The sequence below is a fragment of the Patella vulgata genome, chromosome 6, assembly GCF_932274485.2.
Source record: "Patella vulgata chromosome 6, xgPatVulg1.2, whole genome shotgun sequence".
NCBI lineage: Eukaryota > Metazoa > Mollusca > Gastropoda > Patellidae > Patella > Patella vulgata.
The window spans coordinates 48,474,925-48,487,523 of NC_065884.2; the positions used below are offsets into that span (position 1 = coordinate 48,474,925).

General features: G+C 33.6%; 1 protein-coding gene across 1 annotated transcript in view; it reads right to left on the reverse strand.

Annotated features, from left to right (window-relative positions):
* LOC126823844 (protein cycle) overlaps positions 1 to 12,599 on the reverse strand; it is a 62,993-nt gene that overhangs the window by 15,905 nt on the left and 34,489 nt on the right. Inside the window, exons 7-8 of the mRNA XM_050552869.2 lie at positions 2,150 to 2,267; positions 416 to 592 (exon numbers count right to left, since the gene is read on the reverse strand). Of these exons, the coding sequence (XP_050408826.1) occupies positions 416 to 592; positions 2,150 to 2,267 (295 nt within the window). The remainder of the gene's footprint in view (positions 1 to 415; positions 593 to 2,149; positions 2,268 to 12,599) is intronic.

The window sequence follows — 12,599 nt, forward strand, 5'->3', positions numbered from 1 at the left end:
GGCATTATGGAAGATTAGATAAAGAGCTGGCAGTTCTCACTGTAATAGTTAAAAACTAGATAATGTTAAGGGAATATGCTGAAAATTTCAGTCAAATTGATCCACTCTGAACCAAGATATTAGCCATTGAATTTTAGGCCTAGCCTCGATCATCATTACTAAAGTCGGTACAATAAAAAACATAGTCTCAGTTATCCATTTTTGGATTTAATTATCAATGAGCATTGAGCAGCAGAGCCGATTTAAATCCAGTGGAAATCTGACACATAAGATGGCATCATGTTAATAAATGTCTAATTAATAGTTTATACATTTCAAACCTAAAGAAATACCTGCAACAGGCAGATTTAGCTCTTGCATAATGTATGTTTAATAGCTGATTTCCATAAGTTTTAAACTTTTAAGCTAGATATACCTGTCTTTTTCTTTCTTGGAGACATACTATCTGCATCAATCTTGTTTTTAGGTACCAGAAGGTTATTAGAGGCAGACGCTTTACCACCAGTTCTCATACGACAGAAAAAGGATCGTCTGGCACCAGAACATAGTTGAGATGATTTTTGTGGTAATTCTGTTTTAACCGGCATCATAGCTGAAAAGTGCATACATGTATTATAAAATAATGCATAAGGCCATCTGAAATTGTTTTTTTTTATTGTTCTCAGATACAATGCCTGAGTCACATCAAAGAGCTGCATCATTTGTTCACATAAATATATTCTCATTGATTACCTCACATTCATATTTCCTGTGGGGAACCACAGTGGCTCAGTGAATAAGGCACTGGCTCATTAAGCAGCAGGTCCCAGGTTCAATCCCGTTGTTGGCTGAGAAAGTACTTCAGGATTTTAAAGTGATGCACAATGGAGAGCCTAGCAAAGGCAAGGAATAGTGTCTAGTCGTTTGTATGGTACATATTGACGTGCACGTAAAATATCCCTTGGCAGTTTAACTATGCAAACTTTATGAATGTTTTACAGGCAATCATAAATGGCACTGGACAAATCGTAAATCCACTGATTGATATCTGGAAGTATCACGAAACGGTAGCCGTACATTTGTCTGCTTAACTTCCAAAAATATTTAAAATGCATTCTTCAACAAGAGTATCAGTAACGCTGCAATATATGTCAACATTAGTGCTTTGATTGATATGGTACTTTTCAAAATGAAGAGAATGAAATATGAAATGGTTGTAATGACTTTAATATGACAAGAGGCATAGAAGGGTAGTTGTTGGGTTTGTTTTGCCAAATTTACAGAGTAAATATTAGCAAAAAAGTGGGTGTGACACCTCCCCTGGGGGTCAGGGCATGCACCAAAATAAATAGTTGTTGTCTTTAAGGTATAAGGAATAAATATGCAAAGTTCCAAGATGATCCATTCAGAATTGCAGCCTATAGACGATAAATACAAAAATTGGGCGTGGCTCTGCCCCTGGGGGTTGGATATGGAGTAGGTACCACCCTGTTATTGACATGATTGATATGCTGAGTTTGAACATAAGATGTTAATTATTACAAACAAAATATTAACAAAAAGTGGGTTTGGCAACGCCCAAAGGGTGTAAAGAGAGAAATAGGGTTTAACGTCCACTCGACACAAACTTTGTTCGGCAAGGGATAATAAAGAGCTGAAATGGACATAGAAAGACTATTCCTACACATCCTAATTTTGAGAGAGAGAGAAATTGGGTTTAACGTCCACTCATTTTGGGACTAACATATGGTTCAATTTTATTTCAATACGCTTGTGCGTAGGGGTCTTTAACAGTGGGAGGAAACCAGAGGACCGGGAGAAAACCCATGAGGTGACTCAATGACAGACCTTATGATACAGTGCACACGTGCTAACCATTCGGCCATCAAACCCCACCTGATAATTTTGAGTTGTATTGATAATTTTGAGCTAGAAATTAATAAATAATTATCAATGAATTAATTTCTCAGATATATTGGTTCTAAACCATCTCATGACATTACTGAACAAAGAAATGTACAGGCCTGATATACTGACTTTTGATTAAATAGTCAGCTTAACACAAAAATGCCCTTTCTTTTAAGTGTAAGATTTCTGTTAATTGGAAAAAGCCATGTCAGTTACATTCATTGTATGGTTAATAATTGAAAAAGATATCATGTGGACTTACTCTTGGCATCTATGAGTCGTTCGCGTGGAGAGAGATCTGAAGATGATAATTGTTCTTTTATTTTACTGATGTCTTGTGGATGCAGAACATCAAACCAACTCTGTCCTATTAATTCTTTCTGCAAAATAATTTAGTATTGTATTAAATATGCAAAGATAGGTTGCCAGGCAACAAAATTGGTGTAGCCATTATCACATATGTGATAGAACTCAAACACATTCCAAATATTATTTTAACACAGATATCATTGCTTGATACATGTAGATGTGTAATGAAGGTTTCAACAATAGGAAGTGACAAACGCAAAAGGAAAACACCAGTTATCCTTCTATATAACTGACTGAAGTGATGAGTGATAACAGATAAATGGGCGAATTGCTGCTCACTAATAAATCCTTCAAAGAGACCAAAAGTTGTTATGTGAGACTATAAGAAGATATTTGACAATTCAAAAGATAGGTTGCCAGGCAACGAAACATACGTCCACTGCAGCTAAATCATCTGGACAGTCAACAAGAGTTGTCGCATATTTTTACGTTTTTCAGTAATGAAACATTTATAATACACTAAAATCTGATTAAGAGTAACAACTCATTAAGTAATTATCAGAAAATCATTAAAATTTGTTTGGTTTTTATAAAGTTCTGCCCCATGCTAATGTTTAGTATACAAAACATTTAATATCATGGATTTAGCTGTTCAAGTTATCAAAATTCATTGAAAATCAATATACTTATTTAAGTTATCAAAATTCATTGAAAATCAATATACTTGTTCGTCTCAAGACCTTAAACTCTGTATCAATCTGACGTCAATCGGATGATAATATAAGCCTCTAGAGAGTCACAAGATTTTTCAAAGTGATCAAGGGCCATAACTTTGGCAGTAATTATTGGAAATCATTGAAAATCAATAGGATTTTTCATCTCATGACCTCAAACACTGCGTATAAATCTAAAGTCAATCGGATATTAACTTTAGCCTCTAGAGTGTCCACAAGACTTTTTGAAGTGATCAAAGGCAGTAATTATCGGAACTCGCTGAAAATCAAAAGGCTTCTTTGTCTCATGACCTTAAACACTGTGTATAAATCTAAAGTCAATCGGATATTATCTTTAGCCTTTAGAGCATCCACAAGATATTTTGAAGTGATCAAGGGCCATTACTCTGGCAGTAATTATCGGAAATCGCTATAAATCAATAGGCTTCTTCGTCTCATGACCATAAACACTGTGTATAAATTCACTTGTTTTTATTCATTCTATACTTAATAAAAACATGGTAATGCACAGACTTTTTCTGTATTTTTTCGTTTTCTCTTAGCTATTTCTCTCTTGTGCACATCAATTGCAGGGCCTTGATTTATCAATTCTTGTCAAAATCATTGGCACATCGCCATTAATATTATAGGTATGGGAATTCCCATGACGTAATAGTGGCGCCTGTATTCTCAATGCGAGGAATGGTGTTTCAGCTTCAAAATACCACTGAAAATCCTAGTGTTATTACCTCAGATATATTTCGCAAACCAGTGGAAGAAATACGTGACAGGTCGTCATATCTTACTCCTTATCCCACAATTAGTAACAGGAAACCTGTAACGATAGAGTTGATTGGTCCCTCAGATTAGGGACTCGGCCATCTTACCGCACCAATATACGCGAGTACTAGGTATTTTTATCACATGATCAAAAAACCCGACAGCACAATTGCCAAATAGCAGTTGAATATTTAGTCTGACTGTAAACTAATCATGCATGTCTAGATGAGTTCCAAATACTAAAAAAGCTTAGTGCATATTACACATTTCAATAACCCAATGTGGTTATCCAAATAATTCCCACTTGTTTATATCATTTTAAATGACACATTCAAATGGGTTGGGAGCCATAGAGTATATGCGAATCAGCTCTTTAGCCATCTATCTGTTCACCATTAAATGGAAGCAGTTGCTCCGGTGATACAGAACTGCGCAGGTCCATCCGACAATTACATAAAAGGGAATATCTGCACAATCTTACTTAAGCCTGAATGAAACTAGTTGCTTCATTAGAGAAATCTGGGACGGTTACTCACCACTCAGATTTCTAATTTATGACTGATTTTCTATTGTTTTATGTATTTCAGGAATGTGTTTTCATAAAAGATGTTGAAAATGGTGTGATAGTCATGTGTGCAGAATTTCTTTACAGATATTTGTCAATAAAGATTCGAGTTCAAGAAGATCATTGAGCACAAAAATGAAATAAAAAGTACACAGTAATTCGCCTTGATAATTTAGATGGGGTTTATTGTCCATTTGACCAATCAGAATCGAGGAGGTTTTTAATTTGTGGTACAATATATTTCTTGAAAATTCATATTCAAAATCAAATTTATGAGTATTCGCCACCCTTTACTTTTTTGATTTTGGTTGTTTTTTTGTATAGCCCTACAAATGGAATCTTCTTATCATTATTTTCAAATTTGTAAGATTTATTGAACACATTTTGTTATTGTTTAGAAAAAAGATTAATTTGTATAGGATATAAATGGCAACAATGAAGGTATTTATGTATATTATCCATATCTAAAATGAGATTTGTTACATGATTAATTTAAATACATCCGTCATTTAAACATTGCTACATTTATCAATAGTGTTTATTCTTAGTAAAGACAACTTAATTTGAATTTGGTTTCCATGGTAACAAAATTTTACTGTTATCAATACTTCATTGCTCTATATTTAGTTTTATCATTTTGTTATATTGTCTTATCAAAATATGGATACCATGGCAACAACTTTGCAAACTATTGCATTGTTTGTATACCTCTTAAACATACATTATGTAAGAGATAAATCTGTGGATTGCAGGTCTTTCTTTGGCCCTTACTTAAATATTATATACACTCTTAAGACCAACTAGAAATCAGCCTGATTTCTTCATGTTTAGGAATTTGACCTCAAAGACAATGGAAGTTTGTTGAAGAGAATCCTGTCATCAACTTCTCAAAGATAATAAATTGTCGCCCAATTATTATCTATTTAGATGGTGCAGTGTATAAGTGTCATATTACACTGCTCTATATTTAGAATATAAAAGCTAGATGATTTGGAGATCAGATTCTGTGGGATTTTCAATTGAAATTAAAATTAAAATTGAATAAGAGAATAAAAGAAAATAATCAAATTGAATGTAGAAATAAACAAATTTAATAACAATTTAATATAATAATTATATCATGAAAATAAAATTGATTCAAATATTACATAAAGTAATAATTAGCTTATTTAATTAGATGTAGCATCTTGTTTTAGCCAGGGTATACAAACATAAATTTCAAATTTAAACCAAATCGGCTAAAAATTGTGACCTCTACACTGTTCACGAGCTCAAAACGTAATAGTTCGTACAATCGGGGGGCCATAATCCATGAAGTTACAGTCCGATACATGCCAATATAGAAAGGAACTGAGATCTTAGGGGGATTAACCTATATTTCAAGTTTCATTGAAATTGGATAAAAATTGTGACCTGTAGAGTGTTCACAAACAATTGTGGACGTCCGGACGGATGGACAGAGCCGACGACAATATACGTCCACATGAAAATGTCAGCGTATAAAAATGGATTCAAATATTACGTAAAGTCCCGGTAATAATATGCTTATTTAATGAGATGTAATATCTACAGCAACTTCTCTAAGCCAGGCTATAAAATATCTTACACTATTTTACTCATATACTTTGATATTGACCAATATGATGTTATCCAATTAAATGATTTTGGACCTTTTTCCTGGGGAGATTAATATTCATAAGTAAAATAAGCGTTGTTGAGCACATTATCTTTGTATAACTCTTGCCAGTGGCATTTTACATTCATCTATGCATATTTATTTCCATAGAAAAGGGCCTATTGAGCCATCGTACATGTATTATATGTGACTACAAGGTACAATACTATTTACAAACTTATCAATTATTATTAAAGAAAATTTGATCCAAAAATATCTTATGTTCGTTCAAAAATATGAACATTTACGGATTTTTTAAATACAGGGAGAGGTTACCCCAAAACAATCTATTTGTTATTTAATATACAGCTTGAATATGAAATATATTTGGAAACAGGCGTTGCCATGCAAGAGACGCCAACATTTTGCAAGAGATGGACAGAGAACAAGCTTTAAAAACAAGTTTTTCGTACAATCAGGTATCATAATCCAGGCTGACACGGTCCGAAGTATCGACTGGAACCCAGAACTTTGGGATATAAACATATAATCGGACAAGATAAAAACGTGATTTCTCGTAAAATTGGGGGTCATAAGACGGGAAATTAGGTCTGATTTGCGTGAATATCAAAAGGAACAGAGATATTTTTCGGTAATGAAATATTTACAATACACTAAAATCTGATTAAGAGTAACAACTCGTTATGTAATTATCAGAAAATCATTGGAATTTGTTTGGCCCATGCTAACGTATATACAAAACACTTAATGTCATGTATTTAGCTGTTCAAGTTATCAAAAATCATTGAAAATCAATATACTTGTTCGTCTCAAGACCTTAAACTCTGTGTATCAATCTAAAGTCAATTGAAACTATTATATATAGGTGTAAACACGGTGTATGATAACTATCTGGCAGTCATTATCAGAAATCGTTGAAAATCAACAGGCTTCTTCGTCTGATGACCTTAAAGACTGTGTATATATTTAAAGTCAATCGGATATTAACTTTAGCCCCTAGAGCGTCCACCAGATTTTTCAAAGTGATAAAGGGCGATATATGTAACTCTGGCAGTAATTATCGGAATTTGGTGAAAATCAATAGGATTCTTTGTAAACACGGATATTAATTTAAAGTCAATCAGATATTAAATTTACCTCTAAAGAGACCACAACCTTGTATTACATACTTTTAGGCTATTCTTCAAGTGTTATATTGAGTAATTTGTATATAATAGTGTTAAGCTGTTATCTATCAACCTCATCATCGATAATAAATATGATTTATATAAAAAAGAGCTTTTTATTTTAGAAATTAAAATGTTGTCATTTGATACTCACAATGGCAGGTTTATAGCTATCAACACTTATCTAACTGGACTATTTATATCAGCAATAATGCCACTCAAGTTGGACATATTGTTTAGATTAGCATTCCAGGCAATTAAAAATCAGTGAACCGGGTCAAACCCAAACATCCAAAATTTAGCTCTTTTTTCTAGATGGTCTTAGGACTGTATAAATGATTAACTAGACATTTATTAACATGACAAGACCATAATTAACTCTCAATGGAATCAGATGGCTCCAAGTTTAAGTAGATTAGAATGGTTCGGCCATTCCATCATTTAATTAAAAAATGGAGAAGCAAGGCTAAGACTCGAATGACCCGTATGGTGGTTACGATCAATGCACACATTTTGTCAAAACTACCGTACAACTATTGATAACTTTGCTCAAAATAAAGTAATTTGAATGAAATTTTCAACATATTCATTTTGCATTATCTATTTTTGAAATATTTTAGTGAGAACAGGCAGCTCTTTATCTAAATCTTACATGATGACCCTTTAATATGTGAAGTAATCTTGACCATTTCCATATCCAGTTGTATCCACAGATGTGACATCTGTGTAGGTGATATTGCCGATAATGAAATTTATAGACAGGGATATAACCTATTTAACAATTATATATACAATTAGACCTGTTGGGACACAGCTACGACCATTCTGCACACATAGAACTATCTACTTCAAGAATAGATCTCTGCCCTGAATGGCCGCCATATCCAAAAATTAGTATACTATTTTGTAATGTGGTTCTACCTCGTTTCACATCTGTCATAAACTTTATTACCGGTAAATGTAAGCGGAATAAATATTTCTAAAACTTCTCGAAGTATACTTAGTGTTTTCGACTAATATTGTCAATGGCCGTCGACAAGCTTAAATTAGTGTCTGCTCTCAAGTGGAGCTAAATGTAGATGGACATTGGAAGTTCAGTATGAGCAATAACAGTTTCCATGGCACCCTTTTTTTCCTTTAGATGTTGTAACTCTTTGTACCAATAAAACTTATCAAAAGAAATCCAGAAAATCAGATAAATTTATTATGCTGAAAGGTTTACATGTGGCGTGATGAAGTCATGATAATTCATTGAATCTATCATTTATTACCATTTTAGGCAACTGAACCTTCTAGAATCGTCAGCATGCAAAAGGGAGAGAAAAATTAATAACTTTTGTACTAAATTCGTAACCAGTGTGGGAATTAATAGTGTCCTGTGTTTATATAGACCACAATCAACTTCCAGTGCTTCAGTTATGTACAAGATCATATCACTTCAGTAAACTGTACATGTATTATGGAAATAAACATCACATTTCACAAAATGAAGATTTGGTACAGACAAAAGCATAGAAATTGACTCTCACAAAATTGGCTACTTGATGGCAATGGAGCAAGTGAAACTAATTTATAATATATATATATGTAATCATAATGATTGATTCAACGTGTTGATTGGAATAAAAAATCATAATTTCAAACCAAAAAAAAACAGCAGCTGCCAGGCAGGATACGCCCACATTTTGCAAAAGATGGATAGAGAACAAACTAAGAACAAACACGACTTTTTGTACAATCAGGGGTAAAAACCCGGAAAGTTATGGCCTGAAATGTGCAAATATCAAAAGGGAAGTTAAGTTCGGGTATCTGCGATTATCAAAAGGAACCAAGATCTTAAGTGTGTAATGGTGATATATTCACACGTTTTTTTAAATCGGATAAAAATTGTGACCTCTAAAGGGACCACAAGCTAAAAACAGGATTTTTTGTTCAATCAAGGGCCATAATTCAGGAAGTTACGGTCCGATACATGCCAATATCGAAAGGAACCAAGATCTTGGGGAGATAAACCTATATTTCAAGTTTCGTTGAAATCGGATAAGAATTGTTCACAAACAATTGTGGACGGACGGACGGACGGACGGACGGACAGGGGTGACGACAAGATACGCCCACATGAAAATGTGGGCGTATAAAAAAAGTGCATAGATGTTAAATGGTGAATTTTAGAACACTTTGAGGGGCAAAAAATATTGAAAGTAGCCAGATTTCTGAAAAAGGGTATGCTCATATATAATATATTAAATTGTTATACTAAGGCAACACAAATAAAATAACTTGTTTCTCGGGCACCGCCCGCTCGCAAAATTGGTTGCGCGTGCAGTCTATTTATTAGTCTTGATGAAAAAAAATAAATAAATAACGCCCGCCCGCACATCGACAAGCAAGTCGTAAAAAAAATATCCCGCATGTACCTACATCCGCCATACATGTATATCTATTCAAATGTATTAAAACTGATTCAGATGAACATGCTGTCTTTTTTATCCGAACAATGGCGAAGTTTGGCAGATTTGCCTTTTTTATTGATATCGAAAGAACCTCCATTTTGTATCACGTGATATTAATTACCTCCCCTGATAAACTAGAATTTGATTCGTGTTAAAAGTCATTGGCGACAATATTTCAATCATTCGATCGTAATCGGCTCATTATTGTTTGGAAAATCCTATTGATAAAATAATGAACCGTAGAACAGGTTAATTAATTATAGCTAAGAATACGATACGATGACGATAGTCGTCATAATGCATACCTTAGAAACTGGGTCATTATTAGCACATTTACGGTAGTTTCGATAATCCGGAAAATAATAATTGGATTACCGATTTGATGGTTTTACTGACCAGTTGTTAGTTAGATTTAAATAGTCATTCAATATAAACACCGGATAGAACACCGAATATCCTGAGAAACACACCGAATATCCCAAGAAACAGTATTTCCGGCAATCTCCAATACCGATGACACGGTGTGACATGCATTGGTTGGAATTCGGTAAATAATTATAAATAAACCGGCGATACTAGATTTAGTTTTAAATACTGTTTACCATGATTATTATTTTTGATACACCTGGTGAAAGAGGCTTAGTTTTTAAAAATATTGTTGTCTTTATGGAGGGCTATTACATAGTCGTATGGAATTATATTTTAAACCAATTTCAATTATGTGAATTAAATATGGAAAATTATTTTCCTTTCAGTCAGTGTTCAGTCTCAGTGTTTTAGTAGACTTGATTTTGGGTTTATGTTTTAAGTATGTACAATAAAGTTGAATATAACGGAAAGCAAAAACGTAAACAAGTAATGACTTTCTCATTTAAAAAAAAAAAAAAGAAAGACCGCCCTCCCGCCCCAAAAATTTTCAGCAATAGCCAAATTTTATTTTGCACCATCAATGAGTAAAAAAAAAAAAGAAACCGCCCTCCCTCCCTACAGTTTCAGCTGTCAGTTGCCCGAGAAACAAGACATTTATTTTGTGTGGCCTAATGGTCTATTGGATGTATAATTAAACTGAATATCACATAATTTAAAATTGAAAAAATGCAACTAGTATCTATTAAAGATGCATTCCCACAGAAGTATTTATTGGGAAGTTATTTGGCATATTTGGAATATATGGAAAGTAGAGTCACTTAATCTTACTTGAAAATTACTGGATTTCCTGAAAAAAGCCTAACTCTGACATGCAGAAAGTAATCTGATTACGCCCACCCTATTTTCTATCTTCAGAACAAAGAACAGAAATAATATCTACCCTGCCCATAAAAAAAATCTATTTATTCTTGAAAATGTAACCCTGTGGCCACTGATCAAGCTTGACATTGATCAGGTAATGACAATGATATATAGAAAATCAATTTGAAGTACTAGTGCTTATCTGTCACGATATACCATATTACTTTTAGAACTGGAAACATAATTCATCTAGATACATTTTAACTATCAAATTAACATCAGATATTATTTTTTATTCCATTTATTTATTCCATTTACATCTAAAGCAGTGGTTCTCAACCGTTTTTTGCCAATGGCACACCTTGGAACACATGAAAAAATAGCGGCACACCTGGCTAAATACATATGAAAAATTTTGAATTTTGCAAAATAATAACATTGCAAGTCATAGACAGCATACAACTGTAGACACAGACTAGTTATAGACACACAGAATGACTCAAACTAAATAAAAAAACCACAGCTATGAACTTACCACCAGGCCCGTAGCCAGAGGGCCCCCCCCCCCCCGAAAAAATGTTTTGCCCCCCCCCCCCCCCGAAAAAAAATTGCCGATCATAGCTCTAAAATGCCTACTGTAGACTGTGCCCCCTCTAAAAACTTCACTGCCCCTCCGAAGCTAGCAAGCTGGCTACAGGCCTGCTTACCACCATCAAATATCTCTATACCGGTATTCAAATATTTTTAATAGATTCACAGAAATTTCTGTATTACAAGACGGAAGGCCTGGCAAGGAACTGGTTTTAATTAGAAGAATGATCTAGATAAATTACTCACAATCTCTGCATTACTGAATGAAAGAATGTTTTTAGATCCAGATGGACCAAGCAAGCAGGACCACCAGATCCACACTGCCTTCATACTCTATACCCCAGACCTTTTTTTTCTCTTTCCGCCATCACCCCACTCCCACCCTAAAGCCATAAACCTGCATCCAAATCAGTGCTTCTGCTTCAAAATTGTGACTGTTGGACATTTTTGATAACGCACGGAAACATTGCAGATTAAAATTTATATTTCTTGGGTTTTTTCATTTATGCTGCTGTTTCATGAATTCATTTTGCCATACCACTTTGTCAGTGGTGTACACCAAAATGTTATATATTTGGACTAAGAAATAAAATATTAGTAGAGCTTATAATAATTATTTATTAATGAAATATTCCCTTTTGGCAATTTTAATAGCTTTTATAATTGTTTCTTCTTTGGTTAGAGACAAATAAGGAGCTCAAATGGGTGTAGAAAAATAATTACAACATTGCCTATGATAGAAATCACACCGACCTTGATAATTTTGCTTCAAAATGTAAATAAATATATAATTATTTACGACCTATTTCTCACATTTATCGGTTTAAGACAATCTCTTGAGGTATTGCTGAACTCAGAATCGTAATGTAAATCCTAATATTGAAGAATTAATATGAATAACAGTTAATTTCACAGTCAGCTAAAGTGCACCCTAGAATAAAGTTAGTAGTAGATAATAAGAGTAGGTAGACACTTTACATGGATTATCAGCCAATATTGCTAAAAATGGCAGTGAAATATATGGAACTTTCTTAATTTTTAGTAAGCAATTTTACTATCTCTAGCTTTTACTTTCATTATTTCGACAAGATCGTAATATTGCTGTATACATTTTATTTTTCATTTATCTTCTGACATGTCAATGAGGATTTACGTAGGACAGTTGGTTGATTCGATGAGCAGTACTTCATATCTGATTGAAGATGAAATTTACACCTTGTGTGAACGTAATCGAGGTATAGCAGCTGTGCTCTAGATAATTCTTATAAC